Source organism: Colobus angolensis, unplaced genomic scaffold (assembly GCF_000951035.1).
Source record: "Colobus angolensis palliatus isolate OR3802 unplaced genomic scaffold, Cang.pa_1.0 Scaffold7, whole genome shotgun sequence".
NCBI lineage: Eukaryota > Metazoa > Chordata > Mammalia > Primates > Cercopithecidae > Colobus > Colobus angolensis.
This window is the reverse complement of record NW_012120709.1, coordinates 25021273-25041789: the sequence shown is the minus strand read 5'-3', so window position 1 is coordinate 25041789 and position 20517 is coordinate 25021273. Positions and strand designations below refer to the sequence as shown.

General features: G+C 43.4%; 1 protein-coding gene and 1 pseudogene across 1 annotated transcript in view; one reads left to right on the top strand and one right to left on the bottom strand.

The window, feature by feature from the left end:
• Positions 1–10905, bottom strand: part of LOC105501213 — a 12778-nt pseudogene extending 1873 nt beyond the window's left edge.
• A 4045-nt stretch (positions 10906–14950) lies between these two features.
• IFT46 (intraflagellar transport 46) overlaps positions 14951–20517 on the top strand; it is a 12198-nt gene continuing 6631 nt past the window's right edge. The window contains exons 1-7 of the mRNA XM_011926889.1: positions 14951–15088; positions 15785–15924; positions 17501–17575; positions 17739–17832; positions 18237–18365; positions 19844–19965; positions 20326–20392. Coding sequence (XP_011782279.1) covers positions 14951–15088; positions 15785–15924; positions 17501–17575; positions 17739–17832; positions 18237–18365; positions 19844–19965; positions 20326–20392 — 765 coding nt within the window. The remainder of the gene's footprint in view (positions 15089–15784; positions 15925–17500; positions 17576–17738; positions 17833–18236; positions 18366–19843; positions 19966–20325; positions 20393–20517) is intronic.

The following is a 20517-nucleotide window of genomic DNA, read 5'->3' as shown; positions in this document are numbered from 1 at the left end:
AGAGAAATCAGGCAACAGAAAGAAATAAAAAGTATCCAGAGGGAAAAAGAACAGAAAAGAAAAGAAAAGAAAGAAAAAGAAAGAAAGAAAGAAAGAAAGAAAGAAAGAAAGAAAGAAAGAAAGAAAGAAAGAAAAAGAAAGAAAGAAAAAGAAAGAAAGAAAGAAAGAAAGAAAGAAAGAAAGAAAGAAAGAAAGAAAGAAAGAAAGAAAGAAAGAAAGAAAGAAAGAAAATTTGTGGAAGACAAAGTAGTGTTGAGAGGAAAATTTTAGCACTAAATACATACATTAGAAAAGAGGGTTAGACCCCATCTTTATAAGAAAGAAAAATAAATAAATATTCCAAAAAAAAAAAAAAAGGCCAACTATGGTGCCTCACACCTGTGATCTCAGCACTTTGAGGCCAAGGCAGGAGGATTGCCTGAGCCTAGGAGTTCAAGACCAGCCTGGGCAACATGGTGAGACACCCCTCCACCCACCCCCACTCCCACCATCTCTAAAAAAAAGAAAATAAATAAATATATTAAAGAGGGAAAGCCCCAAACCAACGATCTAAGCTCTCACCTCAAGAACCCAGAAAAAGAGCAAAATATGCTCAAAGCAAGAAGGAAGGAAATAATAAAGACAAGAGGAGAAATAAATGAAATTTAAAACAGAAAATATAGATAAATTGATGAAACAAAGAATTGGTTCTTTGAAAAGATCAATAAAGTTGACAAAACTCTAGCAAGATGTACAGAAAAAAATGAGAGAAGACATTAATTCTAAATAACCAATATCAGGAATGGAATTGGGGATATTGCCACAGACCCTGCAGAGATCAAAAGGAAAATAAAGGAATACTGTGAACAACTCTACATACATAAGTTTGACAACTTAGATGAAAAAGATCAATTTCTCAAAAAATACGAATTGCCACAACTCGCCTAATATGAAATAACTTGATTAGACCTTTATCCATTAAGAAAATTGGATTCATAACTTAACTCCCAAAAAAGAAATCTTCAGGCCCAGATGGTTTTACTGGAGAATTCTACCAAATATTTAAAGAACTAACACCAATTCTAAACAAAGTCTTTCATAAAACAAAAGTAGGAATAGTTCCCAATTTATTTTATGAATCTAGTATTACCCTGATACCAAAATCAGATTTAAAATAACACAACAAAGAGAATGACAAACCAATATTCACTATGAATATAGATGCAAAAGTCCTTAACAAAATATTAGCAAATAGATTCAGCACTATATAAAAAGAATCAGGCCGGGCACAGTGACTCAAGCCTGTAATCACAGCACTTTGGGAGCCCGAGGTGGGCGCATCACCTAAGGTCAGGGGTTCGAGACCAGCCTGGTCAATATGGTGAAACCTCATCTCTACTAAAAATACAAAAATTGGCCAGGCAAGGTGGCGGATGTCTGTACTCCCAGCTACCTGGGAAGCTGAGGCAGGAGAATTGCTTGAACCTGGGAAGTGGAGGTAGCAGTGAGCAGAGATCACGCCACTGCATTCTAGCCTGGGCGACAGAACAAGACTCTGTCTCAAAAAGATCCTGGCTAACATCACGGTGAAACCTCTTCTCTAAAAAAAAAAAAAAAAAAAAAAAATAGCTTGGCGTGGCATGGTGACTCACGGCTGTACTCCCAGCTACCTGGGAAGCTGAGGCATGAGAATTGCTTGAACCTGGGAGGTGGAGGTTGCAGTGAGCTGCGATCATAACACTACCCTCCAGCCTGGGCAGAAGGCTCGGTCTCAAAACAAACAAACAAAAAACAAAGTCAGCTTTTTCCATTAAAACACACTGCCTCTGTATCTCCTGTGTGTTCTCTAACATTTATAGAACACTTAGAGTGTACCAGCCATCACTCTAACTTTACACAGAATATCTCCTTTAATCCTCACAAGAATCCTCTGAGATAGGTACCTTTATTGTCTCCATTTCACACACGAGGAAATCAAGGTATAGAGAAGAAAACTATCCCACCACAGGTCTCATGGCTAAAAAGTAGGTAAGCAAGGATTCAAACAAAGCCTGTTCAATTTTGGACTATACCCTTAAGCACTGCATTATAGACTTCTTGCTCTTATCCGTGTCAATTACATCTCCAATGGCCTTCTAATAGAAATCTCTAGAAAGCTCAAATATTTTTAATTTTTACATGTCTGGGAGGATATATGTCAAACTGTATTTTAAAGTTTTTTTCATTAAAAAGTTTTTTAGGGAGAGATGGGGGTCTTGCTATGTTGCCCAGGCTGTTCTCGAACTCCTGACCTCAAGCAATACTCCTACGTTGTCCCCCCAAAGTTCTGGGATTGCAGGAATGAGCCACTGAACCCAGCCAATATTTTAAAAAAAAATTTTTTTTTGAGATGGAGTTTCGCTTTTGTTGCCTGGGCTGCAGTGCAATGGTACAATCTTGGCTCACTGCAACCTCTGCCTCCTGGGTTCAAGTGATTCTCCTGCCTTAGCCTCCTGAGTAGCTGGGATTACAGGCGTGCACCACCACACCTGGCTAATTTTTTGTATTTATAGTAGAGATGGGGTTTCACCATGGCCAGGCTGGTCTTGAACTCCTAACCTCAGGTGATCCGCCAGCCTCGGTCTTCCAGAGTGCTGGGATTACAGGTGTGAGCCACAGCGCCTGGCCTATTTTTAAATTTTTTGATTGACACATAATAACTGTACACATTGGCCAGGCACGGTGGCTCACACCTATAATCCCAGCATTTTGGGAGGCCAAGGTAGGCGGGTCACCTGAGGTCAGGAATTCCAGACCAGCCTGACCAACATGGTGAAACCCCATCTCTACTAAAAATATAAAAATTAGCTGGGCGTGGTGGCCCATGCCTATAGTCCCAGCTACTCGGCGGGAGAATCGCTTGAACCCGGCAGGCAGAGATTGCAGTGAGCTGAGGTCTCACCCCTGTATTCCAGCCTGGGCAACAGAGTGAGACCCTGTCTCAAAAAAAAAAACAAAAAAGTGACAATGGGTACAAGCTTTCTTTAAGGGATGATGAAATGTCCTAAAAAAGATAACAACTGTAACATTTATGGGGTAAATTTTTATTTATTTATTATTTATTTATTTATTTTGAGATGGAATCTTGCTCTGTTGCCCAGGCTAGAGTGCAGTGGTGCCATCTCAACTCACTGCAACCTGTGCCTCCCGGGTTCAAGCGATTCTCCTGTCTCAGCCTCCCGAGTAGCTGGGATTACAGGCTTGCACCACCGCACCTGGCTAATTTTTGTATTTTTAATAGAGACGAGGGTTTCCCCATGTTGGTCAAGCTGGTCTTGAACTCCTGACCTCGGGTGATCCACCCGCCTCGGCCTCCCAAAGTGCTAGTATTACAGGCATGAGCCATCTCGCCTGGCGCAATTTTAATTTTTGTTACAAAAAGCAGACATGTTTTAAGAAAGATGGAACAAATTCTTATTGTTTTAGAAAAGTAAAAATCCTGTTAGAAACTATTGCCTTATTGCGGCACCTTCCAGGTCTTCCGACTTGGATCTCAGAAGCTGTGCAAGACCAATTGATGCTGATTCTTCGGAAATATAACCGTAACTGAATTAAACCGCAGAAGAAAAATCAACCTTGTAAGTATGCTTCTCGAGGAGTCCCATAGTGGCAGTATATTATAATGGTTAAAAGCAGAGACTTAGGAATCAGACTGACCTATATTTGGCTGCTGTTTTCAGGACTTATTAGCTGAGTGACTTCAGGCAAATTACTTTAACTGTCTAAGCCTCAATTACCTAATCTGTAAATTGGCAGTAACATCTATCTCATAAGGTTGTGAAGTAAATTAGATGATATAATCTAAGTGCTCCCCTGCAAAAAATCTAAGTGCTCCTACATAGTAAGTACTCCACATTACATATCCACTATTAGGAGCAAAACACATCACAAAATTTTTTTTAATGCAGTTCCATTTTTAACTATCAGTATTCCAGAAAAGGTGTCTCTCATTTTTTAAAGCTACTTTCCTTGTTTTCCTCTGGCAGATTTTCAGGATCGAATTTCCAATATTATTTTCTTTTTAAAATTTATTATTATTATTTTGAGATGGAGTCTCACTCTGTTGTCCAGGCTGGAGTGCAGTGGTGCAATCTTGGCTCACCACAACCTCTGCCTCCCGGATTCAAGCAAGTTTCCTGCCTCAGCCTCCCGAGTAGCTGGGATGACAGGTGCACACCATCATGCCCAGCTAATTTTTGTATTTTTAGTAGAGATGGGGGTTTCACCATGTTGGTCAGGCTGGTCTCGAACTCCTAACCTTGTGATCCACCTGCCTTGGCCTCCCAAAGTGCTTGGATTACAGGTGTGAGCCACTGTGCCCGGCCAAAAAATTATTATTATGATTCATTATTTATATTTGAGATGGGGTCTCAATCTGTTGCCCAGACTGGAGTGAATGCAGTGGTCCAATCTCGGTTCACTGCAACCTCTGCCTCCCTGGCTCAAGCAATCCTCCTGCTTCAGCCTCCCAAGTGGCTAGCACTACACGTGTGCGCCACCACACCTGGCTAATTTTTTTTAATTTTTAATTTTTATTTTTAATAGAGTGGAGAGGGGCGGTTCACTCTATGTTGCTCTAGCTGGTCTCAAACTCCTGAACTCAAGCAATCCTCCCGCCTCTGCCTCCTGAAGTGCTGGGATTACAGGCATAAGCCACTACACCCGGCCTCCAATATTTTATGTTTCTCTCTCCCTGACTTCCCAAATTAATTATGTCCACAGTTTGAAAATACTTGTTCCTTACGTCTCCATTCACTCATTCCTCGATTCATCCACCCGATGAGCATTGTTAGTGTCTAATTTCTGCAATGTACTGGTGTTACAAAGTTTAAAAATTAATTAGACACAGATCCTGCTTTAAATAAGTTCACAGTCTTCTTTAGCAAATAAGAAAGACAGGACACAGAGTAAAATCTGAACCTCAGATACACAAGGAATAATTTATTACTGTAAGTATGTCCCATGCCATGGCACCCCGTGGAGGGGAAAGACTACAGTGTAATATAGTGCTAGAAAAGGACGTACAGAGTGCTGCGGAATTTCCCCTGGAGAGTGTGTCTACATTCCTGTAAGACTGATCTGGGAGGAACTGCAACCCCAGAGATTGTTGTCCTAGGGGAACAAACGCACACCCTGTTTCGAGATTGGAGGGCTAACTCTATACCAGCCCGAAATTTATCAACCGGCGTTGCCACCCGCAGCCGCTAGATGCCGTAACAGACGCATTTACTGAAACCATAGACAAACAGGACACTTGGCCGCCCAGAGAGGCTTTATCCGTGGCCCCTTGATCTTGTTCCTGCGCAGAGAGCTTTCGCGGGTGAGGCGTAACGTGCAGGAGGTCTCACGAGAGTGGAAGCAAGTCTCGCGAATTTTAAATTTTATCTTTTTGCCTAGCGACTGACAACAGGCTAGTTGCTTGGCGTGGAATCGTAAAGTGGCCTGGCTTTGAGACTGGAGTGGGACCCCAGCCCTAGGCTGGGGTTCTTTCCATTACAGAGGAGACGGATTCAGAAGGGCTACAGGTAATTAGTACTCACCCCAGCAAAAAGGGAACTTTTTCTAGAGAGGCTTAAGAGGACTCCCCTTTACTCCATTCCCGGTTACCTCTTCCCATCTCCGTGGTAACTGTTCCTTCGTCAGCTCACCACTAACCGTCCTGCTTCCTTTATTCACCAAGAAACTTAGGTGGGATCCTATCTGCAAGATAAGGGTGAAACTGGGGGTGATGCTTTTCTGATTATTGGATGGGACCGAGAGACTGGAGTTTCCCTTCTCTTCCGGGGCTCTCCCACCCCACCCCACCCCAGAGGTGGCTCCAGAGACAGAACTCTTTCTAGAACCTCTACAGCCTCCCCTGAGAAACCTCAACAGCCTTGGCCATCCACATACGACGAATAGTGTTCTGCCCTCGCGCGTGATGGTACAGCTTTGGGAAGCTGCAGAAGTTGGCTTTCTTTCCCTCCACGATTCCCTCGTTCCTCAGCCAGCCTGCCAGCAGTTCCTAAATAAGGGCTGCAACAGAATGACTTAACTGCTTGACTGAGGGCCAGGAAACCTTAAGGAAAGTTTGGATGGGGTGACGGTTTTATGAAAAACTCGTTTCTTGAGTAAGGAAGACGAGCCAATGCTGGTTTGGAATATACCTCCTGGCAGAGTGCTTGATGGCCCATGATAGGAACTATGTAATCATGTCTCCTTTTGCTTAGACCAAGGTTGTTGAAAACCAGACATATGATGAACGTCTAGAGATTAACGACTCTGAAGAGGTTGCAAGTATTTATACTCCAACCCCAAGACACCAAGGTAAGAGAGGAAAGAAGAGAAATGGTACTCAAAGAGCAGGATGGATTCACAGTTGTCTTCAAGAAGTTCTTATTTTATAATAGCAAATGTTGACTTTCAGAGTCAAGTTACTTCACTTGCCATTGTTTGTTTTCTAACTAGTTAAGGGGGAGAAATCATAGCCTTCCAAATTACAGGATCTTCCCCCAATTCAGCCCCCTGTCACCATTTACTTCATATTACTGCTTTGCTCACTGTCTGCCAGGAATTCACTGTTCTGTTTTTTTTTTAACATGTTTTTCCCAGCTTTGAAGATGCTTCATAACCTCCCCTTAGAGTGCAACCCCAACCAAAATCACAGTGGAAGGTTTTTAACGGGCTGAACACTATTTATTTATTCAACAAACTTTTTTTTCCTTAATTTTATAGAGACGAGGTCTTGCTGTGTTACCGAGGCTGACCTTGAACTCCTAGCTTCAAGCAGTCCTTCCACCTGTAACTCCCAAAGTGCTGGGATTACAGGTGTGAGCCATCGTGCCTGGCCAACAAGCATTTAAAAATGCCTACTGTGTGCCAGCCTTATGCCTGGCACTTGGGTAAATAGTGTTAAATGACACAATGTCCTTGCCATGCCGATGCTTGTAATCATGGGAGGCAGATGACAAATGAGTAAACACATTCCGAATGTGGTAAGTGCACACTGATGGAGGCAGATTGTTTCTGTTAAGGAGAAGAACAGTGAGGAAGGAGACCTACTTTTTTTTATTTTTATTTTTATTTTTATTTTTTTGAGATGGAGTCTTACTCTGTCACCCAGGCTGGAGTGCAGTGGTGCGATCTTGGCTCACTGCAACCTCCGCTTCCTGGGTTCAAGTGATTCTCCTTCTTCAGCTTCCCGAGTAGCTGAGATTACCACACCCAGCTAACTTTTGTATTTTTAGTTAGAGACGGGATTTCACCATGTTGGCCAGGCTGGTCTTGAACTCCTGACCCCAACTGATCTGCCTGCCTCAGCATCCCAAAGTGCTGGGATTACAGGCGTGAGCCACCACTCCCGGCCAGAGACCCACTTTTGATAGGGTGGTCAGGGAAGATCTAAAGGGGTGACGTGTAAGACTGATAGATGGCAGGGATCCAGACACTGAGGAAAAGTAGACCAGGAAGAGGAAACAGTATGTGAGATGTGAAAAACCTTGAAGCCTGAAGGAACTTGGCTTAGTTTGAGGACCTGAAAGAGACCAGTTTACGGTAGAGGGGACTCTACCATATGATATGGTCAGATCAGAGAGGTAGGGCAGGAAGCATAATAAGCAGAGCTTTGGAGGCTGTGTTGCTGTCGTGTGTGGAATGAACTGTTGCGATGGCTGAGTTGAGATGATAGTGGCTTGACCTCTGGTGAGGAAGTTGAGAATAAAGAAAAGAGGCAAATATGGTACAAGACAGATTGTCGTAGAATCACTAAGACTTGCTGATGGATTGGATTTGACTTGAGTTAGGAATCAAGGATGACATCCAGGGTTTCTGTTTGTTTATTGTGGTAAAATATGCATAACATAAAATTTGCCATTTTAACAATTTTTAAGTGTGCAATTAAATAACATTAAGTACATTCACAATGTTGTATGACCATCACTACTATTTCCAGATCATCCCGAACAGAAACTCCATACCCTTTAAACAATAGCTCCTGATTGCTTGCTTCCACTCTTCCCTGGTAACCATTATTCTGCTGTCTCTATGAGTTTGCTTGTTCTGCGAACCACGTAAGTGAAGTCATGCTGTATTTATCCTTTTGTGGCTGACTTACTTCACTTACTGTGATGTTTTTAAGGTTCATCTGTATAGAATGTAGACTTTCTTTTTTAAAGCTAATATTCCATTGCATGTATATGCCACTTTTTTTTTTTTTTCTTTTTTTGAGACTGAGTCTCGTTCTGCCACCCAGGCTGGAGTGCAGTGGCATGATCTCGGCTCACTGCAACCTACACCTCCCAGGTTCAAGCGATTCTCCTGCCTCGGCCTCCTGAGTAGCTGGGACTACAGGTGCACGCCACCACACCCAGCTAATTTTTTTGTATTTTTAGTAGAGATGGGGTTTTACCACATTGGCCAGGATGGTCTTGATCTCCTGACCTTGTGATCCACCTGCCTTGGCCTCCCAAAGTGCTGAGATTACAGGCGTGAGCCACCGTGCCTGGCCTATGCCACATTTTTTTAATTCATTCATCTGTTAATGGACACTCAGGTTGTTTTCATGTTTTGGCTATTGTGAACAGCACTACTATGAACAGAGGTGTACAAGTGTCCATTTGAGTCCCTGTTTTCAATTCTTTGGGACCTAGCCACCTAGGTTTTTGACTTGAGCGTGTTTGTGCTCTTGACAGCTGCAGATATTATAATTTGGTTTTAGTTTGGGCTAATTTAGTAAACAAAAAAAAATAGTGTTTAATTTGCATTTCTTTGATATAGAAATCATTTATCATGTTTTCATTCCAGTTAATGCCTTACATCTAATTACGCTTTTATTTATTTATTTATTTATTTTTTGAGTCAGAGTCTCGCTCTGTCGCCCAGGCTGGAGTGCAGTGGCACCATCTCGGCTCACTGCAAGCTCCGCCTCCCAGGTTCACGCCATTCTCCTGCCTCAACCTCCCGAGTAGCTGGGACTACAGGCACCCACCACCACACCCGGCTAATTTTTTTGTATTTTTAGTAGAGACGGGGTTTCACCATGTTAGCCAGGATGGTCTCAATCTCCTGACCTCGTGATCCACCCGCCTCGGCCTCCCAAAGCACTGGGATTACAGGTGTGAGCCACAGCGCCCGGCCTATACTTTTATTTTAATTTAATTTTTTATTTATAGAGACAGGGTTTTGCTCTGCCACCCAGGGTGGAGTGCAGTAGCACGATCACGGCTCACTGCAGCCTCGACCTCCTGGGCTCATGCAGCCCTCCTGCCTCAGACCCCCCAGTAGTTGGGACTACCAGCCCATGCCCCCATGTCCAGCTAATTTTTTTTTTTGAGATGGAGTCTTGCTCTGTCACCTAGGCTGGAGTGCAGTGACATGATCTCAGCTCACTGCAACCTCCACCTCCCAGGTTCAAGCAATTCTCCTGCCTCAGCGTCCCGAGTAGCTGAGATTATAGGAGTGCGCTACCATGCCCGGCTAATTTTTTTTGTATTTTTAGTAGAGACGGGATTTCTGATCTCGGAACTCCTGACCTCAGGTGATCCACCCGCCTCAGCCTCCCAAAGTGCTGGGATTACAGGCATGAGCCACCATGCCTGGCCTAATTTTTGTATTTTTTGTAGAGACAGGGTTTTACCTTGTTGCCCAGGCTGGTTTTGAACTCCTAGGCTCAAACAATCTGCCTACCTCCACCTCTTAGAGTGCCAGGATTACAGGTGTGAGCCACCACGCCTGGCCTTAATTATGCTTTTAATTGTTCAGAGTATTTAAAAGTTGCTCTTATCTTTGCTTACTGATTCAGATTCAAACTTGTGACTGTTATTTGCCAGGCCCTGGGTCAGTTCCTTGCACATAAATTTTTTCATTTGATCCTTATAAGAGGCCTGGGTGAGAAATATTAGTGACCCATTTAGAGGTGGGAATACTGAGACTGAAAGAGGTTAAATCTTTTTTTTTTTCTGTCCATAAGTTTATTGTCTTTATCTGAAAAATCTTTATAGAAAACTGTTTGATTTCACTCTCAGCAGCCCGCTCCTGAGCTCTGAGGAAGCTTGCCTTCTTTTGAGCTACCCGATGTTTTTTCTGAGCAATGGACATTTTGGGACAGTTCCACCTCTGCTTTTTAACTTCTTCCTTGGACTTATTTTCATAGACTGGATTCTCTTGTACAGCACCATGAGCTTTCTTATACATCTTCTCCATCATGTCTGGTGTTACGCTGTTCTTTTTGTATTGAGAGAACTGGTTCTTGTAAGCATCATCATCATCTTCCATTAAGTAGTGCATATAATCTGCAACATTCTTTCCCATGATATACTTCTGGTGTACTTCTGCATTAAATTCTTTGCTTTCAGAATCATAACCAGGGAATCATTTGGTACTGTGAGGGATAGACAAGCCTCCATTCACAGCTCCCTTCAGGGCGCCAAAAACTTTATTGCCAGTGATAGTTCTGGCAAGGCCTGCATCCAAATAGCAGGTAAAGGCACCTGGCTGACCATCAATGCTTTCCACACTGTATTCATTGCCAGTCTCCTCCACTTGGCCTTCATAGATCTTGTTCATGCCAAACCTATTGAGAAGCCTGTGGGCCAGCAGCGGGCCAGTACAATATGCTGCAGCATAATTTGTCAGGCCAACCTTCACACCATATTTTGGCAGTTTTTATGCATATGCTGCACAGACTGTATCCCCCTCTATATGGGCATAAGCAGTCTGACAAATGATATCTCTGTTTGTTACACGAACTATCATCCTGTATTTGGGTGTGTTGTATTTATTTTTATCCTGTATCACCAAGTGTTTCTGAGGATAGTAATCAGTTTTACCCACTCGTCTTCTAAATTTCACTTGATATCTGTTAGAGTAGGCCTTATTCTTAACAACTTTAACAAACCCCATCCTGCAGAACAGAGACCCGCGTCCACGGCTCGACAGAGACCTGCAGGCACAGCAGCACTAGGGGGTGGAAAGGCAAAATCATTTTAAGTAATTTGTCTTCAAACCTACTCTTAGTATAAATTCAGCACTCTGTGCTTTATTTTTATTTATTTATTTATTTATTTTTTTTGAGACGGAGTCTTGCTCTGTTGCCCAGGCTGGAGTGCAGTGGCACGATCTCGGCTCACTGCAAGCTCTGCCTCTGGGTTCACGCCATTCTCCTGCCTCAGCCTCCCGAGTAGCTGGGACTACAGGCGCCCGTCACCGCGCCCGGCTAATTTTTTGTATTTTTTTTTATAGAGACGGGGTTTCACCGCATTAGCCGGGATGGTCTTGATCTCCTGACCTTGTGATCCACCCGCCTCGGCTTCCCAGAGTGCTGGGATTACAGGCGTGAGCCACCACGCCCGGCCACACTCTGTGCTTTACTAGTGTAAACTAAGGGCAGAGTGTATATTTTTTTCTTTGTCTTTTTTTTTTTGAGACAGGCTCTCACTCTGTTGCCCAGGCTGGAGTGCAGTGGCATGAACACTGAACACTGCTTACCACAGCCTCAAACTCCTGAAACTCCTGGGTTTAAGCAGACCTCCTGCTTTAGCCTCCCGAGTAACTGGGACCACAGGCGCACACCATCACACCCAGCTAATTTTTTTTTCTTCTTTTTTTGTAGATGGGATCTTGCCATATTTTTCAGGCTAGGCTCAAACTCTTGGGCTCAAGTGATCCTCCTGCCTCCCCTTCCCAAAGTGTTGGGATTATAGGCATGAGCCACTACCTCTGGCCAGAGTTTCTATTATTTATGTAATGGCCGATAATTTGATTAGTATAATATCTAACCCAATGCCTTAAGCATAGTAATATTTAGTAAATATATCTTGAATTGAATTGGCAGAGCCATGACTAGAATTCTGTCTCCTGTCTTTTTAGCTAGATGTTCCAATAAACTTTGTTTTATAAAATGGTTAGAGCATAAAATGCTACAAACTAAAAAATATTTTTCTTTAAAAATCATTTTAACAAGGCCGGGCGCAGTGGCTCAAGCCTGTAATCCCAGCACTTTGGGATGCCGAGACAGGTGGATCACGAGGTCAGGAGATCGAGACCATCCTGGCTAACATGGTGAAACCCCGTCTCTACTAAAAATACAAAATTAGCCAGATGTGGTGGCGCATGCCTGTAATCCCAGCTGCTTGAGGGGCTGAGGCAGTAGAATCACTTGAACCCAGGAGGTGGAGGTTGTGGTGAGCTGAGATCGTGCTATTGCACTCCAGCCTGCGCAACAAGAGCGAAACTCTGTCTCAAAAAAAATGAATAAATAAATAAATAAAATAAAATATACAGATTCCCGGTCCCACCCCAGAATCTCAAAAGTAAAAGCCTGGGAATTTATATTTTTTAGGAAGCAGTCCAGGTAATTTTATGCTAAAGTGAGTTTGAAATTATTAGTCTAGGCATTTTTTCATTATCAATACTTGTGATACTGTCAGTATTTTGTGAAAGAGATTTTAATTTTGAGGTCTTAAGACCCAGATATTGGCTGCTGTTATTCTGTGAACCTAGAGAACCACCCTGCTTCTGAAAGAAAGATGGCAAGATGCCCATCTCTCTAGAAACATGTAGGACCTTAGAGTTGTACATGCGATTTCTTAAAAACCATTTGTGTTGGCTGGGCGCGGTGGCTCACTCCTGTAATCCCAGCACTTTGGGAGGCTGAGGCGGGTGGATCACCTGAGGTCGGGAGTTCGAGACCAGCCTGACCAACATGGAGAAACCCCGTCTCTACTAAAAATACAAAATTAGCCAGATGTGGTGGCGCATGCCTGTAATCCCAGCTGCTTGAGGGGCTGAGGCAGTAGAATCACTTGAACCCAGGAGGTGGAGGTTGTGGTGAGCTGAGATCGTGCTATTGCACTCCAGCCTGCGCAACAAGAGCGAAACTCTGTCTCAAAAAAAATGAATAAATAAATAAATAAAATAAAATATACAGATTCCCGGTCCCACCCCAGAATCTCAAAAGTAAAAGCCTGGGAATTTATATTTTTTAGGAAGCAGTCCAGGTAATTTTATGCTAAAGTGAGTTTGAAATTATTAGTCTAGGCATTTTTTCATTATCAATACTTGTGATACTGTCAGTATTTTGTGAAAGAGATTTTAATTTTGAGGTCTTAAGACCCAGATATTGGCTGCTGTTATTCTGTGAACCTAGAGAACCACCCTGCTTCTGAAAGAAAGATGGCAAGATGCCCATCTCTCTAGAAACATGTAGGACCTTAGAGTTGTACATGCGATTTCTTAAAAACCATTTGTGTTGGCTGGGCGCGGTGGCTCACTCCTGTAATCCCAGCACTTTGGGAGGCTGAGGCGGGCGGATCACCTGAGGTCAGGAGTTTGAGACCAGCCTGCCCAACATGGCGAAACCCCGTCTCTGCTAAAAATACAAAAAATTAGCTGGGCGTGGTGATGGGTGCCTGTAATCCTAGCTACTCGGGAGGCTGAGGTGGGAGAATCACTTGAACTCGGGAGGCGGAGGTTTCTGTGAGCCAAGATTGTGCCACTGCACTCCAGGCTGGGCGATAAGAGCGAAACTTCATCTCGTAAAAAAAACAAAAAACAACCATTTATGTTTAGCCTTAGCACATTATCCAAAGGTTATGTTGTTTTGTTTTGTTTTGTTTTGTTTTGAGACGGAGTTTCACTCTTGTTGCTCAGCTCACTGCAATCTCTGCTTCCCAGGTTCAAGTGTTTCTCCTGCCTCAACCTCCTGAGTGGCTGCGATTACAGGTTCACCATGCCTGACTCATTTTTGTATTTTTAGTAGAGACAGGATTTCACCATGTTGGTCAGGCTGGTCTTGAACTCCTGACCTCAGGCAGTCCACCCGCCTCGGCCTCCCAAAGTGCTGGGATTACAGGCATGAGCCACTGTGCCCAGCCTGTTTTTTTTTTTGTTTTGTTTTTGTTTTTTTTTTTGAGATGAAGTCTCGCTCTTTCACCCAGGCTGGAGTGCAATGATCTTGGCTCACTGCAACCTCTGCCTCTTGGGTTCAAGCGATTCTCATGCCTCAGCCTCCTGCATAGCTGGGACCACAGGCCTGCACCAACTCGCCTGGCTAATTTTTTTATTTTTAGTAGAGATGGGGTTTCACCATGTTGGCCATATTGGTCTTGAACTCCTGACCTTAGGTGATCCACCCACCTCAGCCTCCCAAAGTGCTGAGACTACAGGTGTGAGCCACTGCACCTGGCCTGATGGCTGCATTTTAATGATTTGTTTTGTTTTGTTTTGTTTTGATACAGAGTCATCTCGCTCTGTTGCCCAAGCTGGAGTGTAGTGGCACGATCTCAGCTCACTGCAACCTGCACCTCCCGATTCAAGTGATTGTTCTGCCTCAGCCTCCTGAGTAGCTGGGATTACAGGCGTGTGCCACCACGCCTGGCTAATTTTTGTATTTTTAGTAGAGACGGGGGTTTCACCATGTTGGTCAGGCTCGTCTCGAACTCCTGACCATGTGATCCACCCGCTTTGGCCTCCCAAAGTGCTGGGATTATAGGCGTGAGCCACCGCCCCGGGCTGACAATATTTTTAAAAGTTCCCTGTGTCAAAACTGCTTCCTATGTGACTAAGGATAATTTTGGCAAATCTTGAATTGAGAAAGAATGCTGTAGAACGTTCTTATCAATCATATACTAATAAGGCATAGTCACTGAATAAATTCTGCAACTGTGTTTCATTATCTGCCATGCATATTACAGCTTAATTAGAATATACTTTTATCTATGTATAATAAATTTGTTATTCTTAGAGCAAAATGTGACCAAAAACAGTTTTTGGTGTCCTGTAACGTGTCACAATTTTGTGTGCCAATAGCTGCTTTACCATAAAAACAAATTAATTTTAAACAACTGGAATCAAACATGTTAACCTCAGTATAAGACATGTGGTATATAGAAACCAAGTTTTGAAAACCTACTTTTAAAGGAGCCAATTGGTCATCCTTCAGGTCCTAAGGGAGGGCATGCCACAGGCTCCAGGCCACAGAGGCAAAGACATGGACCCTGTTCCACCTGCCCCTGAAAGTCTCAAGTGCCACCAGACCCCTTCTCACGGACTTGAGAGGGTGGGATGGTACAGAGAGAGCCAGAAGCACAGAAAGGTAGGTTATAATGCCAAGGACAGAAGAGCTGCTTGTCTTGAGAGAGAATGTGTAGTCATTGTATGTAATTTATGGGGTAAGGGAAGGGAAATACGGATAGGTCAGATACTCCATGAAGAGAAATATCACTGAACAAAAATGGAAAGTCCATAGTCTCTGGAACTGCTGGTTAGATGGGCACAAGGTTAATTTTGAACTTTCTTCTTTTGATAGTTTCAAGCAGCTTACGCTGGGCAGTCTTGCAAATTAAGTACTAGATTTCCTCTCTATGGTCTTTGTGAGTATTAAGACCCCTAAAGTTTCTATTCCCACTTCATCTTCTCCGATTTTCTTCCAAAATAACTAGAGTTGCCATCCTCTTCTTTGAAAGTCCATAGCTTTTTGGGCCGAAGCTGTCTAAAGTGTATGCAGAGCCCTGAAGATCTGAGTAATATGTACAGTAGATAAAATTAGATGGAATTTATACCCCAGCCTCAAGTAGAGAAATGGAATATGGTTCTAGCAAGTGGAGTCCCCATTTGTAGCTGAGCAGGGGCAGAAGGAGGCTCTCAGGCCCCTTCTGGGAAGTGCTCCCTTCTCTTTCTGGTGATTAGGTGCCAGGTGGTTGGGGTATTGGTTAGAGCAATAGAGAACTGGGCATAGGTACGTTTGATTTTTTTACTTGAAGCTTTCTATGCCTGCCCTGCCCTATCTCAGGAGAAGAAAAAGACCTCACAGTTGACACCTCAGCGGGGCTTTAGTGAAAATGATGATGACGATGATGATGATGATGATTCAGCTGAAACTGATTCTGATTCTGATGATGATGATGAAGAGCATGGAGCCCCTCTGGAAGGGTGAGGAAAGAACACCCAAGCCAAGGGTGTTCTTCAGAATACCTCCTTCAAAACACTGGAGTGGGAGGACGTCAGTTAGAAGTGAAATTCCAGCATCTCTTTTGATCTCCTGTATTTAGGATTTTCAGATGTCTCAGAAACCCAACATAATAATGAGTTTTCCTCCCTTTCTGACTCCACTACCTCATCCAGTCCTATTGTATCACTTGTACTATCTGAAACATTTGTGGGCTTGGGGATTACATGAGATTTTGCTGAGTAAATCTAAAAGGTGGTGGCCAGGCATGGTGGCTGAAGCCTGTAATCCCAGCACTTTGGGAGGCTGAGGTGGGAGGATTGCTTAAGGCCAAGAGTTCAAGACCAACCTGGGCAACATAGCAAGACCTCGTCTTTACAAAATTTTTTTTTTTTTGAGATGGAGTCTTGCTCTGTCGCCCAGGCTGGAGTGCAGTGGTGTGATCTCGGCTCACTGCAAGCTCTGCCTCCCGGGTTCCTGCATTCTCCTGCCTCAGCCTCCCAAGTGCTGGAACTACAGGCAACCACCACCATGTCTAGCTAACTTTTTTGTATTTTTAGTAGAGACGGGGTTTCACCATGATAGCCAGGATGGTCTCGATCTCCTGACCTCGTGATCTGCCCACTTCAGCCTCCCAAAGTGCTGGGATTACAGGCATGAGCCACCGTGCCTGGCTGCCCAAAAATTTTTTAAAAATTAGCCTAGCGTGCTGGTGTGTGCCTATAGTCCCAGCTGCTCAGGAGGCTGAGGCAGGAGAATCACTTGAGCCCAGGAGTTTGAGATTGCAATGAGCTATGATTGGGCTACTGCACTCCAACCTGGTCAACAGAGTGAGACCCTGTCTCAAAAATAAATAAATAAATAAATAAAAAATAACACTGCTGAAAACACTTGTATAAAAATTTCTTTTTTTCTTGGTGCAAACTATTTTCATGTCAGATATTTAAATCTCTTTTTTTTTTGAGACAGAGTCTTGCTTTGTTATCCAGGCTGGAGTGCAGTGGTACTATCTTGACTCACCGCAACCTCTGCCTCCCAGGTTCAAGCGATTCTCCTGCCTCAGCCTCCCGAGTAGCTGGGACTACAGGTGTGTGCAACCACACCTGGCTAATTTTTGTATTTTCAGTAGATAGGATTTCAACCATGTTGGTCAGGCTGGTCTTGAACTCCTGACCTCAGGTGATCCCGCCCGCCTTGGCCTCCCAAAGTGCTGGGATTACAGGTGTGAGCCACCATGCCCAGCCCTAAAATCTCTTGTTGTACCTTTTCTTGTCATCCTTTTATTTAAAAAAGGGTGAACCATTTATGCTACATTTTAACATCAAAAAATATTATATTTTGGATTTTCTGCACCTCTGTCCTTCAGAGTCAGAGATAATTGAGAGTTAAGTATGATCAACCTTAAAGTTGCCTTGCAAGCCACCAGGAAAGGCAGATATTGGAGAGGCAGAAGCTAGGTTTAGGATCATGTCCCTATAGTCAGTAACACAGCAGCACCCAGGACCCTGCCACCTCTGCTCTTCTCTGGCCACCTTGAACAAACTATTTTCCTTTTCCCAGGGCCTATGACCCTGCAGATTATGAGCATTTGCCAGTTTCTGCTGAGATTAAGGAACTCTTCCAGTACATCAGTAGGTGAGTACTAGGACCTCCCACCATACCCCACTATCCCTACCTTGCCCCAAACCTTTCCTACTTCTAGTCTGAAACAGGGCCATTCTCCGTAGATTTTTTTTAGCCTGAATAGTAAAGTAATTTTCTATGACTGTCTCCACCTTCCCTTGGCAATATCTCCTAGGTACACACCTCAGTTGATTGACCTGGACCACAAACTGAAGCCTTTCATTCCTGATTTTATCCCAGCTGTCGGGGATATTGATGCATTCTTAAAGGTATAGTCAGTACATACTGAAAATGACTCCTTAAGTGTTTCTTCTGATGCCCCTGTTACTCTTAACAATTTCCCTAATTTCTTTGACTAGCGTTGGCTAGTCATGTTCATTTCATTGGAGTTCTTAACCTTGCTCTCAACTCCAGTTTACACTCATTGCTCTTAAGTAATACTGCATATCTCATTATACATTAACAGTTTGTCATGTATTTGCTTCCTAATTATCTATGACAACATGTTTATATTTAAGCTGCTATGGATCATATATTTTTTTCTGGATGGTATTGAGTACAGCAGGATAAGCATGCTTTTAATACTAGTAATAATGATGAACCAGAAGAGTTCTTCCTCTTTAACTTACTGGAAACATGTTCCTTTCTGCTTTCTTACCTTTTTCTTAACCAGGTCCCACGTCCTGATGGAAAGCCTGATAACCTTGGCCTGTTGGTATTGGATGAACCTTCTACAAAGCAGTCAGACCCTACGGTGCTCTCACTCTGGTTAACAGAGAATTCTAAGCAGCACAACATCACGGTAAGATACTAGCTTAGTATAGGCCCCAGCTGGAGAGGGCCAAGAGCGGAGGAGGCCTTGCTGGCACTCATACAGTTGACTTACTGCCTATCAAAAGAGATGGCGATTGCTTTTGGCCAGCCCTATTTTTTAAATGACAGCTTTATTTATATATAATTTATATACCAGCAAGTTTAGCCTTTTAAATTGTACAACGTATTTTAATATAATCACAGTTTTATAGCCGTCACCACTACCTAATTTAGAATATTTCATCACCTCAAAAAGAAACTTCATACTCATTAATATTCACTCCTCATTCTCCCACTTCCTCCTAGACCCTGGTAATGACTTCATTCCTTTATTACGGCTGAATAATATACACTGTGTGGATTTACCAGATTTTCTTTATTCATTCTCTAGTGCTTTCCACTCTTATTAATAATAGTGCTTTGAATATTTGTATACAAGTTTTTGTGTGGGTATATATTGTTATGTTGGGTATATACATAGGAGTAGAATTGCTGGGCCATATGGAAACTCTATGTTTGGCCATTTGAAGAACTACCAAACTGTTTTCCAAAGTGGCTGTACCATTTTACATTCCCACCAGCAGTGAATGAGAGTTCCAGTTTCTCTACATCCTCACCAATACTTTTTGTTTGTATTTTTTATTCTAACCATCCTAGTAGGTGTGAAATGGTATTTATTTTATTTTATTTTATTTTATTTTATTTTTTTTTTTTTTGAGACGGAGTCTTGCTCTGTCACCCGGGCTAGAGTGCAGTGGCCGGATCTCAGCTCACTGCAAGCTCCGCCTCCCGGGTTCACGCCATTCTCCTGCCTCAGCCTCCGGAGTAGCTGGGACTACAGGCGCCTGCCACCTCGCCCGGCTAGTTTTTTTGTATTTTTAGTAGAGACGGGGTTTCACCGTGTTAGCCAGGATGGTGTCGATCTCCTGACCTCGTGATCCGCCCGCCTTGGCCTCCCAAAGTGCTGGGATTACAGGCGTGAGCCACCGCGCCCGGCTTTTCTTTTTTTTGAGACAGGATCTCGCTCTTGCCCAGGCTGAAGTGCAGTGGCACAGTCATAGCTCACTGCAACCTCAAACGCCTGGGCTCAAGCAATGCTCCCATCTCAGCCTCTAAAGTAACAGAGACCACAGGCATACACCACCATGTCTGACTAATTTTTAAATTTTTAGTACAGACAAGGTCTCACTGTGTTGTCCAGGCTGGTCTTGAACTCCTAGTCTCAAGTGATCCTCCCACCTCAGACAGCCAAAGTGCTGGGATTACAAGTGTGAGCCACCATGCCTGGCCTGGCTTCAGCAGATTTTATCAGGGTTTCCTGTCCCCTTCATTTGACTGCTGTTTCATGTGGCAGCGGCTGCCATCAGCAAGCCTGAATATGAAACAACAGCGGATATAATGAGGACACTGTAAAAACAAGAGAGCTACTTCAGTGCCATCAGCTAGGCTTTCTTCTTATTTTCCTAGCAACATATGAAAGTAAAAAGCCTGGAAGATGCAGAAAAGAATCCCAAAGCCATTGACACGTGGATTGAGAGCATCTCTGAATTACACCATTCTAAGCCCCCTGCGACTGTGCACTACACCAGGTAAGAAATACCACATTCTTTACAACAGTAACACATAGTAACCTTCACCACCTGTGAACTATTGCTCCTGAGAAGAGGCCCAAAGGCTGGGAACATATTTGATCAACCTGAGGTCCTGTGGATCCTGGCAACTACTAGCTGAGATTGTAGACATAAAGATTGTAGTTTCTCTAGTATTACTTAGCTAGCTCCTCCAAACCCCAGGCCTGGGTAACTTTGGTATGCCCAGTCTAGGTTCTCCTGAAGGCTTCCTGATGTGCCAGATTGAAGACCTCTCCTTCATCCTAGAATATGCTGATCCAGAGGTTGCTGATGTTATCAGTTCGTGTTTCTTGTTCATATTTACCTTTATACTTTTAGGCCCATGCCCGACATTGACACACTGATGCAGGAATGGTCCCCAGAGTTTGAAGAGCTTTTGGGCAAGGTGAGTGGAAGGTAGCCAGAGGTAAGATAAGAAAATATGGTATTCGCTCTAGGGCCCAGTGTTTTTTCTCTTCCCCCATTATTATTATTGGCAATCTTTTTTTTTTTTTTTTTTTTTTGAGATGG